The sequence below is a fragment of the Dermacentor albipictus genome, chromosome 1 (assembly GCF_038994185.2).
Source record: "Dermacentor albipictus isolate Rhodes 1998 colony chromosome 1, USDA_Dalb.pri_finalv2, whole genome shotgun sequence".
Taxonomy (NCBI): domain Eukaryota; kingdom Metazoa; phylum Arthropoda; class Arachnida; order Ixodida; family Ixodidae; genus Dermacentor; species Dermacentor albipictus.
This window is the reverse complement of record NC_091821.1, coordinates 229754260-229773325: the sequence shown is the minus strand read 5'-3', so window position 1 is coordinate 229773325 and position 19066 is coordinate 229754260. Positions and strand designations below refer to the sequence as shown.

The 19066-nt window shown below is 44.8% G+C and overlaps 1 protein-coding gene across 5 annotated transcripts in view; it reads right to left on the bottom strand.

The window, feature by feature from the left end:
* The window catches only part of kat80 (katanin 80), a 204711-nt gene that overhangs the window by 20159 nt on the left and 165486 nt on the right, over positions 1-19066 (bottom strand). For all 5 annotated transcript variants that reach the window (XM_070531014.1, XM_070531011.1, XM_070531010.1 and 2 more), the window contains 2 exons: positions 15311-15387; positions 14897-14971 (listed from right to left, as the gene is read on the bottom strand). In XM_070531014.1, the coding sequence (XP_070387115.1) occupies positions 14897-14971; positions 15311-15387 (152 nt within the window). The remainder of the gene's footprint in view (positions 1-14896; positions 14972-15310; positions 15388-19066) is intronic.

The window sequence follows — 19066 nt, the reverse complement described above, 5'->3', positions numbered from 1 at the left end:
CATGAATACCACAAGTCTTCCACTAGCTATCAGACGAAGGGCGTAAATAAAGACACACACACAGATGAAGTAGACGGGACGGGCGCCTTCGTGTCACGCTGGCGCTTTCTGTGTGAATGAAAAGGACTCGGTACGCCACATCAACTATCAGCAGTGAGAGTGCGTGGAACTAGGTCTGCACGCCTACTGCTTGCTAAAATGCGCGTTGATTGATAGACAAGTTACAGTCCATAAACACTGAAACGAGTCGAAGTTTGAACAAAGAACCACAAACTCGAGAACTATATACCTTCTAAAGCACTTGATTACGCACACAGAAAAAAACTTTCGATCGCGCTGTCGAATGCGTCGGTGAGCCGGCCGCAGCTCTCGCGTGGAAAACAGCAACGGGATACGGAAGCAAAGACGCGGCGGGGAGATTTTGCTACGCATCTTCCGAGCTTTTTTTTTTTTCTTCCCCCTTCTTTTTTGCTCGTTGCTGGCTGGTAAACATTCCGTAAATGAAAACTTGTTTTTCCTAATTTTTCTCTATTCGTGTAGATGCACTAATGACGTCTACGGAATTAGCAAAGAGCAGCAGAATACCCAAGCCCACCGTTGTCTTCGTAGGCCGTCGACAGAACAGACTGATCCAAAAGCGACCACCCGCGGCGCGTTGCTCACAGCGTCTCGCTTTCATCTAGTTGCGATTTGGTGACAGAAGTTTGCCACTTGAGCAAATCAATTACGCACGGGTCGTCACGACTCCAGGGTCCTCCCTGCCGCCTCCCTCGAGGAATGTGTACTGCCGGTCTTTCACAAACTTATGCCAGGTACACATTCGTTCCAGTCAAGGCTGTTTAAAAACATACCCGCGAAGAAAGCGCAGCTCCTCCAGGTATCCAAAATGCCCAACAACAGCGCACGCCCCAGCAGACGCGCACAAAACCGGACAAAGCGCCCAATTCCGACTGTGAAACCGTGACGCACGTAAACGCACTCGAAAGTCGCGCGGGCCCGGGCCGCGGCGCACAATCGCGCGGGGCCCCGGAGGCGCCCAGAGCGCGCGCGAACAAAGCGCCAAAGGTGCGGGGAGGCATTCCGCGCGCCACCCAGCGCGAGTCGTACGGGAGGAGGGGACGCCTGCAGGTGCGGACGCATGCAAACAACCCCGGCCCCCTGGCTTTGTGCCCGCGCGTCGCCACCCCCCTCGCTAAGCACCCGCTCGGGTGCGCGCGCTGTTAATCGGCCTTCCGCTCGGCGCGATAAACGCAAATACCATCCAGGAAATAAAGCTGAGGAACACGACGAGTGCCCGGCGCCCCCTCCTCGTGAAAAGGCCGCCCGGTCCGGACTTTATAGGGCCCCGATCGCACGGGAGACCATAAATCTGCGCGCCCGCCACCCAGTCCGCGCACAATGAACGGAGGGGGCCAACACACGCGAGGAGTCCGCGCGGAGCATCCTTTCTCCCAAACGCCGGGAAATAAATAGCGCAAGGCACCGAAAAAGGAGCCATCGGACGGCCAGAAAACGGTGGCTCGAGCGTGATAAATAACGCGCGCTGAATGCCGAGGGCGGCGTCGACATCCTTGTCGTCGCGCCCCCGGACAGCGGGGCCGTCTCGCAAGACGCCCCAGCTGCGCCGGCCCAACTCGGACGGTCGGCACAGGGAAAAAACAAAAGCCTCGAGGGGCACTGCGGAGAAGGCCACACAGGCGTCCTCTCGCGAGAGTCAGACCCTGAAGAATCCTGGCTTTCACTCTCACAAAGAAATTACTCCCAGCCGGAGTTTCTATCACATGTCTTCATTATGTAATAATACATTCCTGAACTCAGAAAATCTGAGATTTCTCGGGCAAACAACTCGTGCTACGTTTCTAACTGCTTAGGTGTGTTAAAGAAATGTGATAGAAATTCGCGCGTGTGCGTGTTGCCCAGACGAGTCTGATAAATCACGTTTATTCAATCGAAGCGCCTGCAATGCCTCTTGCGGCACGATATAAGCCAGTATGCCTCGCACAAACGTTGGACCCGAACGCCAACTGGCCGACACCGTCCATATGCGAGACTGAATGCGGGCAGCAAAAATCCATCGCCAGGACGCGGAAGTGTGCAATATAGCTTCTTGTAAAGTACCACGCTTACTCTCCGCTCTTATCATGGCCGTAAAAATAGTCTTAATCAACAGTTTCGATAGCGAACGAGATGCACGAAAATAGATTGGGCGCTTTTTTGGATATCTAAACAACCACGTGACTGCGATGATATTGCAAGTAATGATCCAGCAGATGTGCTGCTGCATGCATGACTGCAGCATACCAACAGACAACGCGCTACCGGTCCCGCGGGTCCTGATGATTTGGAGGGCTGAGGATGCAACAGCTTCATCGCATGGCCCAGCAGCAGGTACGGTCGCCCGTTCAGCGACAAGGAGAACTTCGGGAAAATGAATACTTGGCTCGTTGAATATGAAAAATTACATATTACTTTAAAACGAAAAATATATGCACCATGGAAAACTACACGAAATGCTCGATTACAATGCTAGAAACACATGTGTCTTGCTCCCTTGGGTATCGACGCACGACTTTCGCGTGGGTGAAACAGTCGACGCCGCAGTTGTACGCGTCTCAAGCGTTTACTGCTGTTCCTGGGACGACTTTTGCACGTTCTAGCGGCTTTCTGGGGCTCGAAGCACACCCGCTTCTGATCTCTTGCGTAGCGTCAACGCAAATTACGTTCCCGATGTGGGGCAGGTACATACTGACGTAACAGCGACTGAAAGATAAACAGTGACTCTACCAACCCGCCCCCAACTTGCCGCACTTGTCACGCTCATTTTCCTTCAAGTGCGCGCTGTCCGGACCATCATCCCCAGCCGTGTCAGAACGACGGATCTCTGGACAGCCGTTGTATTCATACCGGGTGTCCTTTCCAGTCCTCTCTGGTCGTCGTCACCAATATTTTCTTTTTCTCTTGGGAACGCTGCTGAAATCACTGAATGGATCTATTCTATTGTTGTCACATTCACCCATTTTGATAAATCAGAGCCCGTCCATATGCACAACGTCCTCCGCCACCAGCTGTGGCTCCTACGTGCACATGCTGGCGCCAACGGGTTTGGCGCTCAGCACTCGGGAGAACGCCTGCCCCGGCACAAGGAGGTTGCAAGTATGATGCTTTGCCCCATACAAGAAGTGCAGCTTTCCTTACTTTATTTCTCTGTGGTCGCAGAATCGGCCAGCGCAGAACGGGAGATCGGCAACTGAGCGCAAGCTTTGCCGACCCGCCTCACAAAATACTCGTGCTTAAAAGCATCGCGATAAGTCCTTCTTCCGAGCTGCTATACAGGTTGTTGCTTCTTCTCCCAAAGGATTCGTTCTAAGTGGATACTCCTTGCGAACTCAGCGACTATAATACGTAGATTAAATATGCGGCGTAAAGTAATTAAAATATAACTAGTGCGATTACGTTCATTATTCCACGGAACATTCTGATTTCTTAGAAGTAATGGCCGCATGATAAAATAATTTAGATCAAGGGTTGGAATTGTGCTATATCTGCCATAGGCAATCTTTAAAAAAATTTGGTGCAGCTAAAAACAAAAAACACCCTTGATATACGCCCGCGCAGGTACGTGCGCACCGCGGCATGCGATTACACCTTCCCCGCTGCTTTCCTCAACTCTCAAAAATATCCGTGGCAGTAAAAATTGCCAGACTTGCAGCACTGTGCGCAACATACAAACAAGCAAGCAAACAAACAAAATGTAGTTGCGCTAACAGTCGGCATTCGACAAGCAACTCTATGCCAGCAACGCGTGCGTTCTATTTCCGTCCAAATATCGCTACACGTGCTCCCACGATTAGCGAGCTAAATCAGCAGCTCGGGCCCGCACTAATGCCTCACTCGACCTTCGGTCTTCCTCATGCGTGACCCGACCAGCTGGCTCTACCTGCGTGTGCGCATTTGTTTCACACTGGCAATCAGATCAATTTTCAAACGAGGCACACTCAATTGCCACATCTTGACTGCAAGCGCTCACGGTGAACCATTAATTTACGGAAGAGGTGCGCCCAGCATTAAGTACCCTTTGAGAGCTGGGTTCACTGCCGGCAAATGCATCCGTAGGCCGAACAGTGCGACATGCGCGTAAAAACAAATAAAAGGATAAAAAGTGCGATATACTTCCAATTAGCGCTACAATTCGTTTTGCTAATTGGGCACGCGTGAACATGTACGTCAGCGCGCACGGGTTGGAGAACTGAAAAAAGCTCGAGCATGCGAGAACTGAAAAAAAGCTCGAATGCTAGGGTGACCTAAGAATGCAACCTGAAAACGATTGCCGAAATCTATTCCAGTGTCTGAAGACTGTTAGCTAAACGCTATTATACGCATACCGCGATATATTTCACCTTTTACGCAGCTTCTGCATTCCAGAAACAACTGTGGGCAGGCGTACTTGAATATTAAACTGAATTATACAATGGAGTTTTAGCTTGTCCACTGTTAAGGTAAATACCGGGCTAGGGTATACCATCCTAACAGTAAACGTGGACGGCAGATGATGAGCGTTTCCATTGGCCTCCCCTTCGAAACGAGGCAGCGACAAATAGTCACCTAGCCTGCTTTAGCTAAACGGGTATTATATACGGGGTGACCATCTTTAAGTTTCGCGAAATTTTTAAAAATCGTCTGTTTCAGATAACATAATTATAGTCCTGGAGCTGGGTTATTCAGAGAGGCGGACGTTTCTTGCACGACAAATCAAAACACATTCAAATAATTAACAAAAAATCGATAATTAACTGCTTAATTGATTACGTTACGGCACATATGGCAATTTATGAATTGTAGCCGGTGAGATTGCGAGGCGCGTCCACTTGGAATGAATTTCCAGAATGACACCAGTTTGGAGATACGCGTCCTCAAATTCGCCGAAAAAGGGTAATGTTGTTCCACTTACTTAACAAGACGCTCTTTTATGCATTGAGGCACAAAAGTAACTGGAACCACCATGTATTTCGTCCCACACTTTGGGAAACAATATCTCGAAACTACTCAGCATATCGTAATGGAACGCCAAGATATTCACCCAGCAAGAACCGTTAGAAACGTTCACCTTCCGGAAGCGCCGGGATTCAAAGCAGATGGAAGCATTAACCAGTCAGCAGCGGAGATAAACGAGACACGTTTAGATTATTGGTGGAAGAACACTTCCACTGTTGGAGCTTGTTTTCGTTTGCGATTATTTTTTACAACGATGAGTCTCAACCGAGACGTCACGATGGAAAGGCTTTTGGAGACAGTGTGCCATATCCGATTCTGTACGACAAGATCGGACCCTGAATACAAGAACGCGGAGGGCGACACCCAGTACCTCATTCTCCATCTTTTGAACGCGGCGACGCCGCAACAGAAAGAAGCACGCCAACATGATTAAGATTACAGTGGGAAAGACGTTGTCATCATCACCTGGCATGACTCGCGTTAAAAACGAAGGTCGAAGAATGTAAACACAGCACCGATCTGTCAGCAGACTAAGGAAAAAATCACGCGACATCTTGCACCTACACTAGCCTACACGCAAGGAGATAACTTCATGCTGTCACGTGACTGCCACAGCAGCGTCCACAGGCGGCGCACTGCGTTCATTTTTTATCCAATGTGGCTGGGGCTTAAGAGGAAGCTTTAACTCGAGCCCAACTCCGACGTGAATTTGTTACGTTGTGTACAATGGTTCTGCAGAAGCTGCATTTCCATATTAATAATTTGTTTAGAATCATGTGTGACATATAAATTTTGTCCGCTTTAGATATACTATTAGATGCAATTCGCAAAATTGTGATATCATTTTTCATAGCCGAATTGTAAACTTCATAGTTTCGTTTTCACAAAAGTTGCGCTTTTTGCCAATTTTTTATAAAATATTGACAACCTAATTCAAAAATTCGAAACCAATAGTCACTAGATTTTAAGTTTTTCGGTTAAATGCAACAAACCTTGACAAATTTGGTGCAGTGGTTACCAAGAAAAACGAATTTTCCTTTTACATGTATTCAATAGGAACACCCGAGCTAAAGTTTCCTCTTAACGATGGTAGCGATATCGTGTGACACTTAGTACAACAACGCGTGAAACGCTTCTCTGTTACATGGGTTTCATTGTCGAAGCAATATAAAGCAAAATAGACTGCATATGTTGTCGACGCATCGCTTCCGACGCTCTACATCAGTACATAAGTATAGTATATAGTCAGTTACCGCAATAATAACTGTGTCCTCCATGGTTAAATTCCGCGCCGCAAGATGGCGCCATCAACCAGGCTGCTCCCGTTTATGTCTCCGGTAACCCAGCATTCCGTTACAGTGCCTAATTCCGCGAACGGTATGACGTATACGGAAAAACTAAAACTTTCTAATATCATTTCCGCCTACATAATCTCTATTTTCCTCTATTCGGCTGTTTTTCGTAAACTGCCTTTTAAAAAAAGGAAGAACACACACTTGTAAGCTATTTTTTTACGTTTCTGATACATTTATTCCTGCGTGTTAAAGGGCCGCTATAGAGGAATACTAAGTTGAGCAATATTAGTAAATTATGCTACTGCAATAGCAGAAGCGTCTTTCGTTACAGAAATACGGTAAGAAGTACGGTATTTATTTTGTTGCAGAAAATCAACCGGATGTTTAACGTAACCTAAGCAAGGGGTAAAAAAAAAAAGACAAATTGCAGCTGAGTGTAACCAACGACACATTGTTTGCCGGCATGTGTCGCTCGTCAGTTCTTTTTTTATATATTCCGCATAATTAGTTCAAGGGGTCCTGAACCGATTTTTATTGAAGTCGAGAAATGCATCGGAGGTTCAAACAGACCATTTCGGAACTATTTCAGAAACGCTTTCAGAAACCCGGTGCTCCCGGCCCTTCTTGAACACTGCGCAGGCTACGGTGGCTCCGCCTACTGAACGTCGCGGTGGCGCGCAGTTCAAATCTGATTCTGAATGTTCACATAGAAGCCAAATTATACCCACTATTGGCGCCGCGCCAAACGCAGAGGCTGTCTTCAAACTTAGAGTTGAGTTCAAGGTGTCTCATCCCTTTGGTGTGCTACAGTATACTAAATAGCTACGTGTGGCTATTCTCGCACCGAGTGACATAAGTGGCATATTTCCTTTCGCACTTACCTCTACGACAATCAGAAAATTTCCAAGGGTGGAACAAACTTCGTGTTCGCTCGTGCGAGTACGTCGGAAGCGCGCGCACAGGTTAAGCGATGGATGCCGCACTCCGTACTCGCGTTCAAAGGACGCCCTAACGTAATGAGCGACACACCTCGAGGGTGTGCAACTCGGGAAGCAGACGACCTGTTCGTCAGATCTTGGTGCTCGAGCCTTGAGTCGCGTCACCCACACATATCAAAAGGGCACGCTGTTATCCTCAGCGAGCTGCAGCAGCTCAGCGAGCGCGCTCGTCGCGGCACCCCGCGGCGGCCGTGGTATTTACACAACGCCACTGTGGCTAGATGGGTAGGTGTAGCGACTCCCCTCCTCACGGCGTTTTCCTCCTCGATTCTCCTCACCCGCCGGCTGCGCACGGCGCGCTTTTCCTCCTGGGCTCCCGCGGACGGGCCGCAGGATTCTATGGAGGAGTGTTATTTTGGGCCAGTTGCGCGCTCCAGTGGGGTTGAAAATTCTGAGAAATGCTAATAACAGCTTCGATAATGCTGGAGGCAACGTTTATGAGGAGGTTGTTTTTTTTTCTTAAAGCCGCATGAACGGGGTATACCGATATGTAAAGGGAGCTTTGAGGCGAGTTCTATACTCCAGACAATTTTTCTGCCACGTGATCAGATGGTTTACTTCGGGCGTCTGATCTAGTATTACTTGTGACACATCCCTTTGTGTGTGGCTTATTAAGCGATTAGACCTTTGTTTCAAGGTCCCGTTGTGAGCTACAGAAAATATCACGTGACCGAAGGAAGGCGGAAAGCGAGCCAAAGCATGTACAGCCGCGTATAAGAGATGATTAATGATGAGCAAAGTAATGATTGATTAGTGATTGGATTAAGATGAATTTGGGTGTATTAAGCAGGATTAAAGTCGATAAAGGTGCATTAGGGTGAATGAAGGTGGATTAAGGTGCATAAAAGAGGACTAGGTTGGATTAAGGTCGATGATGCTGCGCTGAGGTCATCAAGGACGATTATAGTAAACTAAAGTGCATGCAGGAGGATAAGGGTGGATTATGGATTAAGGGGCATTAAGGAGGATTATGGTGGGCTAGGGTGAATTAAAATGACTGAAGGACGATTAGAGTGAACTAAGGTAGATGTATGTGGATTCGGGTGGATTAAGGTGAATTAAAAACGATTATAGTGGATTAGAAGCATTAGGGTCGATTAAGGAGGATTAAAGTGTATTAAGGAGGGTTAGAGTAGATCAAGGTCGATGAAGGTGGATTAGCGTGCATTAAGGAGGAATTTCGTGGATTAAAGTGAATTAAGGAGGATTAAGGTCGCTGAATGTGGATTCGCTTGATTATAGTGCAGTAGGAGGATTATGGTAGACTAATCGGTCTTAATACTCAATGGACCCTAATTCACCTTAGTCCACCCTAATCCACCTTAATGCTCCTTCATCCACCTTAATCCATCTTAATACTCCCGATCCACCTTAATACAACCTAATCCACCTACATGGCCCCTAATGCACCTTACCCTACCCTATACAGTCTTAATCCTTTTTTATCAACCCTAATCCACCATAATGCGCCTTAATCCTCCTTCATCCACCTTATTCCTTATTCATGTACCTTAATCCAATTTATTGCTGCTCAATAGTTCCAATCTACCTTAATACACCCTAATCCACCTCTACCAAACCTAATCCAGCTCTATGGTCCCTAATCCACCATAATCTACCGTAATCCATCCTAATAGGTCTTAATCCTCCTTTATCAACCCTAACTCACCTTAATCCACATTAATCGACCTTAGTCTCCTTTTATCCACCTTAATCCGTATGACCCTAATCGATCTTAATACCCTTTCATCAACTCTCCACTTTAATCCACCATAACCTGCCTTAATCCTCCACCCACCTTAATCTTTATTCATGCATCTTAATCCTTCTTAATGTACTCTAATCCAATTTATTCTTCTTTAATACACTCCAATCAACCTTAATCATCCCTAATCCACCTGATGTCAAGCAGTAATGATTCATTAATTACCTTGGGTAATCATTCTCTTATACAGGGGTGGACATGCTTTGGGTCACCTCTGGCCTTCCTTGGGTCACGTGATACTTCCAGTTTACAAGGCGACCTTGAAACATAGAGATCTAAAGGCTTTCGCCTTAAAACTTAAGAAAAGCTGAATGTTGACTAGCTAATGCTCACCACCTGCAATACCACGGGTATACTTGCCACTAATTTTGTCAGGGCGCAAAGCAGAATCTATAATGCTGCACTTCCGACTGAATAACAAAATTAGCAAGGTGATGGAGCCGCACGGGAATATTAAGCATACTGATGACAACCGCATTTTTATGCAACATACAAATTGCCGCAACAAAAACGCTGGTGAGCAGGCCGGATGAATGAAAAAAAAAATGCAGCATTACGGGATGCTTTGCTATGAACTATAAGAAAGACTCCTCAGCTCGCAAACAATGCTGTTCTTTGTCAGAACAAAGTTCTTTCAGCCAATGTTATGCAGCCACAGCTCCCTGCACAAGCCGTCACGCTTTCCTTGTGGTATCAGAAAAACCGCATAACCATCTTCAGGCTTCTTGCTGCAGTCATATGCGCAACAGCCCGGCATAACGCTAGCACATAGAGCAGGAAACATAGCTTACAACGTTCGCTATGCTGAGCTAAAACGCCGAGCCAGCCCTGCTCAGGAGAAAAATGGCGCGAACTAAAAAGAAAAAGCACAAGCAAAACTCAAGATCCGCACGTTTCCAAGGGCAATGGCAGGGAGACCAATCGTCGTGCAGAAAAACGGGGGCAAAACTGGTTGCCGCGGGGGAACGCGCAACGGGCGAGGAGAAGGCGAGGAGGTCGAGCGGCAGCGGCAGAGTTCAAAGATTGTCGCTACTTTCAAATTATCATGGGACTTTAGCACCTCCAAGCTCCAAGCGGCTGCGCGCCGGGCGGCGTAGTTCACGGCTTCTCCGCATCATGACATGAGAGCGGGAGTGGCGCTGCGATCAGAGGCCTGTCGCGAAGCGCGCATCGTCTGCTACTCAGTCTGTTGTTATGGCGGCTTCTGTAATATTGAAAATAAATTGCTTCTCCGCTAAAGCCTGAAAGAAAATCGTTAACATATGGTTGGAGACTGTATCAATGTGTGACGTTTCTTGCTGCAATGAGTCATTTTGAAAACCGGCCACTTATATCGTTTGTTCACATGCAGGCGGCATGGACAGCACGGTGCTCTGCGCTCGCAGTAACAACAATTCTCCAAGTTCCCATAATTCACTTCGACGTTTCAGCAGCGAAGTGAATATTGTGGGCGATGTTCGTGAATACCAAGCTCCTGAGGTTCCGATACAGAGTCAAAGTATTCGTGCAAAGAACTGGGCGGAGGAGCATCCATAGCTTTGCGTCGAATTGTAAGTTTGGCTACAAACACGCCAGCCAAGGCCGAAAATTTCACTGGTTTCAACGCCACAAGACCTAGAACGCTCCGAAAAATGAGAGCTTACGCTTCGCCGTGAGGAGTAAATGTTGCAACCGCATTAGTCGTGTGCGAACGCCACATCAAGGAGTCTTATTTCACTGAGTGTACGACAGCCTGGAAGGTTGTGTAGATTTCGAGGGTGTATCTGCGACTCGGTATCTTTGATGCTACCCGACGTTTCGGTTTGCACATCGAAGCGAGTTCCCGCAAAAGAACAAGCAAGACTCCCACCGAATACTGGCCGTTAAAATAATCCTGAAGAGACAGCGAGAGCCACACTGGCACACTCTTCAAGCAAATTGGATGCGAATGAAAACGACGCGTGTTGTATATGCAGGTGAAGAATACGAATATGAAGATAAGTGATGAAGTGAACTTGTTGAAAAAAGGCAGACAAAATGATTCTGTGTGAGAAGCTTGAAGAATTTTTGCCAAGAACAACGACAAATATCAACATAGCAGAAAATTCAGCATGAAGTGCAGCAGTCGAGGTTTACAAGAAAATGACTGCCGTGAACTGGCTGATGTTTGTCCTTTTCTAGATAGCTCAAGCCTACACGACCAGTCGTTTTTGAGCAGCACAAACTCAAATTTACGAACAGCATTATGAACCTAATCATTTGCTTGGCTGAACATTAATTGTTCCGAAGAGCAAGAACAACTTAGCCTACTCCACGAAAGAAAAAAAGCACCTTACGCTATGCTAGGACGCTGTGATGCAGTGCCGTGTTTCATTTAAAGCTATAGTTTGCTGTAAAAGCTTGGTGTAGCTGGTTTGCGCATGCGACCGATGAATTGCCATATTGCATTCAAATATACGTATGACTGATCATTAAGAGTACAAACCATGTGAATTTGTATGGTACAAATTACTCCTCTCAGGGAGCTAATCATAGGTCATTGAACACGATAACGAATTTTTTGTTATTTTCACAAAAACAAGTTCATTTCATTCTTTTTTAATTGAGGATTGATGTTGCAAACGTGTACGTCTCATTTACAATAGCACCAACATGGAAAATAATACAAAACAACAATTTAAAAAAATAGAAACCGGGGGCTTTAGTTGTGCGGATATCAATAATTATTCAATTGTAGTTTACATTCCCTTCAATAAACCATTTCCCTTACGCATTTCGTGGTATACAGCCTGCGTGAATACAGCCTGTGTGAATTAAGTTCACATAAGGCACCTATACATAATGTTTCGTAAAACAAACCTCGCCTGTCTCGGTTTACAAGAACTGATTCACGGCTAGTTCGTTCGCACAGGATTTCTACTTCTCCTCGTATACTCAAGTTTAACGTGTTTACTAAACTACACAGTGTTAAGAGCTCTGTATCTTTGCCAGTGAAACCGTGAACCAAACAACTGACGGGCCAGGCAAGTATGTTAACTTCGCAAGTGACAGAGCTCTGCTGCATTCACAAATTTGTAACTGTCTATGATGTCACTGTGATGACGGTTTCCTGATCAAGGAAACAGTGCAAAGTACTAAGCTACGACAGGATGGCGAACATACTGACCACGAACAAGCTGGACTTTACTTAACTATCAAAATTAATCCATAGCACTGCAGGAAGCCACGACAATGTCAATGGGAGATTTGCATTTTCCATCATTCCTACAGTGCATGAATATCCAGCGCACACGATTTCTCTAATAACGCGATATGAAGTGTCGAAAACTGCCTCAGCCAACCAAAGGCTACAAACAGCAACAGGACCAAGAACTCTCAGTTCTTCCAACATTGCCAAACTTTGCAACCCCAGTTCAATATGACACAATTACCCTTTACTCCTATACACTCTAGACATGTCACAATTATGTCACACCTTCAGGTACAAATTTTCAGAAGCATCCAACACAGATTAAAAATGTTAGTTTAGTGTGTTAAGAGGAAGCTCCAGCTGGGGGCCTCCAATCTAAATACATGAGAAAGGAGACAGTTTTTCTCTGCAACCACAGCACCAAATTTGATTAGGTTTGTAGCATTTAAAAGAAAAAGTTAAAGGGACCCTGAAACGCTTTTGACGATTTTCTACAAACGTACTGAGCCGTTAGAGTAGGTCCTTCTGATCATTAATTGACACATCTAAGTGCTCCGCATAAAGTGTGTAATTTATTATAAGGTTTTAAAAATGCACATTGCTGCCGATCGCAGCAAACTGCTCGGCGGAATTTTAAGCCGCCCCCTACCCATATGACCGAAATCACCCATACGACGTCAGTGGGGTGAGCTATCCGATTGGCTGACCAGGGCGCGTGATCGATATTTTTTCCAACTTTATGGTAAATAAATGATATTCGTAATAGTTGGAATGTTAGTTAATTTGTTTTTATAAAAAGAAAGTAACGTAAAGAGAATGCACAACAACAATTTTTCAGTACACTTAAGCACTTCCGGCACACAGCAAGTGTCGTCTGCTTGTGTTACAACGTACTCCATTTTGACAAGAGCTCTGCGGTCAGAGTGGTCTCAGTCTTTTCGCGAGCACTATGATTCGACGTTGTTGCCTTGTGGACTGCAAACGTAGCGACTGGCAATATGTTAAGCTGCGACATCGTGTCCCTCTGCAAGGCAGCGTACGAGCGAACTGGCTGCTGCGCATCGGACTGCCGCTATCCGATCGGCGCCAGGATATGCGCGTTTGTGGCCATCACTCTACACCGGAAGATTACGAACGCGATAGCGTTTCGCGAGTCCGGTATTGGGGCAAACGCAAGCGCAAGGGGACAGGGTCTGTGAGCCATGAGATGAGCAGAAGGGAAAATGTGAATGGTCTGCATGGTGCAGCCACCTGGTGGCACAGAACTTAACCATACACAGTAGCAGCAACGAAGTGTATTCTTCTCCGCTGCTGGAGTGTATTTTTCGCAGGAGTGTAATCATCAACACGTTGTTTTATCAATGTTTAAAATGTTTAACACTTGGTTAGAGCAATATCAGCGCTTTGTTTGGCTGTTTATGCGCTGCGCCAACAAGTGCCTGGACCGTGCGACCGATCAGGCCGCTCACGTACGTCTACGCTAATGTTCCTTCATCAGCTTGAGTTTATGCCTCCAGTTACTTGCCGAAATGACCAGCTTGCCTGTGGTTACCGGAATACCAGACACGTTCGGCGCTACGACAGAATGCTCGCAAGGCACGCGCTTCGATAGCTCTCGCTTGGGGTCGACGGCCAAGCGGCTAGTGGAGAGGTCTCGCGCGGGCGGGGGCGGGCTCCAAAACAACCGGAAGTGGACGATGTGACGTCGCATCGTGACGCGGAACCAGTGAAGGTGGAGCTTAGCCCCGCTCGCAAGGCGAACGAGTTGAGGAGGAAAAGCATGGCTAGGGAGGAGGGTAACTTCTAATCGCTTGTAGCTCCATTAATACGTAACGCTTCACTTAAATTGTGGTGCGCATGTTCTACTTAAGCTGTACCCTACGCGTCTACAAAATTTGTACGAACCGTTGCAGGGGCCCTTTAAAACCTAGTGACTATTGGTGTGAATTTCCGATTTACATGATTAATGTTTAAATGATGATGACAAAATGTATTTATTAAGGGATGGCGCGAAGGCCTATAATGTTTAAATAAAAATATACAAATATGGCAAACTTTCAGAAAATGAAACTGTCAAACTTGCAACTCTGTAACTCCGCAATGAAAAATTAAATACTAATTCAGTAAATTGCACCTAATAGTACATCTAAAATGGACAAAATTCATATATTATATATGGCTCTCAAAAAAAAAAACTAATTTGTGAGTAGAAGTTTTGCAAAGCCCTTGTATGCAATGTAACAAATTCACATAAGATATAAATTGACATATCAAATTTGTCCGCTTTGGATGCTCTAAAGAATGCAGTTTACAGAACTGCGACAACTGTTTTAGGTGCAGAGCTACAAAGTTGTAAACTTCGTGCTTCTATTTTTTTCAAACTTACCAATTTTTGAAAATACCATTAAAAACATTCAGGCCCTAAATCAAAATTCCACTTACAACAGTCACTAGATTTTAACTTTATCTCTCAAATGTGACAAATTTCATTAAAATGGGCACCATGGTTATCACAGAAAAACGTTTCTGCATTTTACATGTATTTCAATGGGCGGCATCGAAGTTGGGCCCAAGCTAAAGCTTCCTCTTAAATATTGTATCTGCAGCAGTCTCAGCACTGTTGAAAGTGAAGCACTGAATACACACATCAATGAAAAATGAAAGAAGCTATACTTACGACTCATATTTACTTTGAAGTAGATCAAAAATAGCAGGCAGTATTGTCTGGCACATATCTAAGGTCCATATTTGCCTGTGTGAAAGAGCATTAATCAATTTACAATCCATGTGGAAACATAGCATGTTACTCGCAGATAAACTGTCACCCCTTTCATCAACTGCCTCCAACATATGCATACCAATGGAAAGAGATGTTTTATTGCTAGAAAGTGCTGCAAGTTACTGTACATTATCGGTTTAGAAACAGTGATTTCCACCACCTCCTTCAAAATACAGTGGTTTTATTCTGAATTTTGCGTCAGGAGGCTGGCAAAAGTCACAGGGAGCTAAATTCAGCAAGTTAGGTGCAGGACCCAGCTCCAAAATCTTTGTACTGGCCCTGTAATTAAATATGTATATAAGGTTCACTTACGGCCTTAAAACTACAACATTGAGAATGTCTACGAGTGTAGACTGGTCGTTCATGTTTATTGCTGTATCAAGTGCCATCTGTAATAGAAAAAAAGATGCCATGTTATAGAAATGGTAATTCACCCCCAGGAAAGAACGTAAAGTGAGCACTGCAGCATCTGGTAACCAACCAAACATATATGCTCTGTTATCCAGTTATCACCACACAAACAAACCAAATGATAGGGGTTTAAAGGATCGAAATGTGTGAAAAACTTTCCAAGAATCATCTCATCCCATTTGCAGCATAACTGCCTCAAGCCACCCCTCCCCCTTTTTTTGAAGTTTCAGGGCACAATACATATGCAGTACACGTCAGAACTGCTATTCAGAGTACAATATAGAAAAATAACCCTTTTTCGTTTCCCACTATGTCCTTATGGATAAGGAATCCTATCCTGCATTGCTTTTTATATGGGAGACCTCTATAGCAGAGGACATGTCCGTTATTCAGCATAGTACAAGCCTCACTAGTTCTTCTAATCTCACTAAGGCCGATGATATCCCAAACAATGTCTGATAGTTTCTCAAAGAGTCCTGCTAAGCTAGCCTCACTCGAAAGAGTTCGGCAATTAAAGGATGACAGGGTCAGTTTCTACTGTTGGCCTGTCCGGACCCAGAATTCTACGGCATTAATGAGAGGGTAGCTGTAGTTGTAATCAAACTTAATAAGAGGTATAGATTAAAGGTAGTACAAGCCTACGCTCCACATCCAGTCACGATGATGATGAAGTAGATCAGTTTTATGAAGATGCTGAATCAGCGATGAGAAAAGTGCAAACTCAGTATACTGTAGTAATGGGCGACTGCAATGCAAAAGTGGGGAAAAAGCAGACTGGTGAACAAGCAATTGGCAACTACGGCGTCGATTCTAGGAATGCTAGAGGAGAGATGCTGGTAGAATTCACAGAAAGGAAGAAGCTTCGAATAATGAACACCTTTTTCAGGAAGCGTGGCAATAGAAAGTGGACCTGGAAAAGCCCTAATGGTGAAACAAGAAATGAAATTCATTTAACACTATCTGCCGATCCCAGCATAGTGCAGGATGTAAAAGTGATACGTAGGGTAAAGTGCAGTGATCATAGGTTAGTGAGGGCTAGGATTCACCTCAATTTGAAGAGAGAAAGAGCAAAATTGGTCAAGAAGAAACAGGTCAACCTAGAGGCAGTAAGTGTAAAAGCAGACACATTCAGGCTGGTACTTGCAAACAAATATGCAGCCTTAGAACAGATAGATGATGATGACAGAGGTAATGGATGAAACCCTAACTAGGCTGGCTTCAGAGGCAGCAATTGAAGTGGGAGGCAGGACACCAAGGCAACCAGTAGGCAAGCTCTCCCAAATAAGAAAGGATCTAATAAAGAAACGACAAAGAATCAAAGTGTCCAACTCAAGAGATAAGATAGAATTCGCAGAACTGTCAAAATTGATCAACAAGGCGAAAATAAGTGATATTTGAAACTGTAACGTGAGAAAGACTGAAGAAGTTGTAAAAAATGGACGCAGCCTGATATCAGTAAGAAGGAAACTCGACATAGGACAAACCAAGATGCATGCACTGACAGATAAGCAGGGTAATATCGTTAGCAATCTCGAATATATAGTTAAAGCAGCAGAAAAATTCTATACTGACCTGCATAGCACCCAGAGGAGTCACGATACCTCAATCAGAAACAGTAATGAATACGATACAGAAACTCCTCCTATAACTAGCAATGAGGTCAGAAGGGCTTTGCAAGACATGAAACGAGGAAGAGCAGCAGGAGAAGATGGAATAACAGTCGATTTAATCAAAGATGGAGGAGACAATGCTTGGAAAACTGGCGGCTCTTTATACGAAGTGTCTATTGAAAGCAAGGGTACCAGAAAACTGGAAGAATGCAAACATTATACTAATCCACGAAAAGGGAGATGTTAAAGAATTGAAAAATTAGAGGCCCATTATAGTATATAAAATATTTACCAAAATAATCTTCAATCGAATAAGGGCAATACTGGACTTTACTCAACCAAGGAAACAGGCTGGCTTCGGGAAGGGATACTCTACAATGGATCACATCCGTATCACTAATCAGCTAATCGAGAAATCTGCAGAGTACAATAAGCCTCTCTATATGGCTTTCATAGATTGCAAAAAGGTGTATGATTCAGTAGAGATATTAGCAGTCATAGAGGCATTACACAATCAAGCAGTACAGACCGCTTATGTAAATACCTTGGAAAATATCTACAGAGGTTCCACAGCTACCTTAATTCTACATAAGAAATGTAGGAAGATACCTATAAAGGAAGGGGTCAGACAGGGAGACATGATCTCTCCAACGTTATTCACTGCGTGCTTGGAAGAAGTATTCAAGCTATTAAACTGAGAAGGCTTAAGAGTAAGGATCGACGGCGAATCATCGGCGAACCTTCGGTTTGCCGATGACATTGTTCTATTCAGCAACAATGCAGACAAATCACAACAAATGACTGAGGATCTTAACAGGGAGAGTGTAAGAGCGGGGTTGAAGATTAATATGCAGAAGACAAAGATAATGATGAATAACCGGGCAATCGAGCAAGAGTTCAGGATCGCCGGTCAGCCGTTCGTGAAGGAGTACGTTTACCTAGGTCAATCACAGTGAACCCTGACCATGAGAAGGAAATTCACAGAAGAACAAAAATGGGTTAGATCGCATATGGCAGACAATGCCAGCTCCTGACTGGAAGCTTGCCGTTATTGAAAAGGAAGGTGTACAATCAGTGCATTTTATCAGTGATGACATACGGGGAAGAGACTTGGAGACTGACAAAGAAGCTTGAGAACAAGTTAAGGATCGCGCAAAGAGAGATGGAACGAAGATTGCTAGACATAACGTTAAAAGACGGAAAGAGAGTGGTTTGGATCAGAGAGCAAATGGGTATAGCCGATATTATAATTGACAGTAAGAGGAAAAGATGGAGCTGGGCAGGTCATGCAATGTGCAGATTAGATAACCGTTGGACCATTAGGGTTACAGAATGGGTACCAAGAGAAGGGAAACAGTTGAGGATGGCAGAAGACATGGTGGAGCGATGAAATTAGGAAATTTGCGGGCGCTAGTTGGAATTGGTTGGCACAGAACAGGGGTAATTGCAGATCACCTTCGTCCTGCAGTGGACATAAAACAGGCTGATGATGATGATATTTTTTTCAGTTGCAACTGTTCAGCTACAACTCACTTAAGAACCCACTGGAGCTGACAACTGCACTAAGCCAGAAGTTTCTATATACTGTATTGAGGTTTTTCATGTGCTAGCACATTTTATATATAGTTATAATAAAAATTTTGGGTAATGATTATATGACTAATCCTTTGCAGCCATAAAAGTGGTACTGAATGACACATCAGTGTGTGCATGTGAGCTATAGGCAACTAACTGAGGCAGTGTTCGCTGCAGTGATACTGTAGGGCCTCCAATGTTCACAGCGAGGCATTTTTATTTCTGAAAACCAGCACAATGGAAACCACCGACACCCCCGTTAGTTTCAGACCCCATGCAGCAATTTTTTCTCAAGTGAAAACATTCAAGAATACAGGCACTGTTCCAATTAGCATGCAAAACATGCAGCAGCCACTCTGACCATAGTCCCGACTCACAAGAAATATAGAACCTTGGCAAAAATGAAATACCCCAGGACTGATACTTAAAACTATATGTAGTACTAATTCATGCCATGCTTGAAAGTCTGATT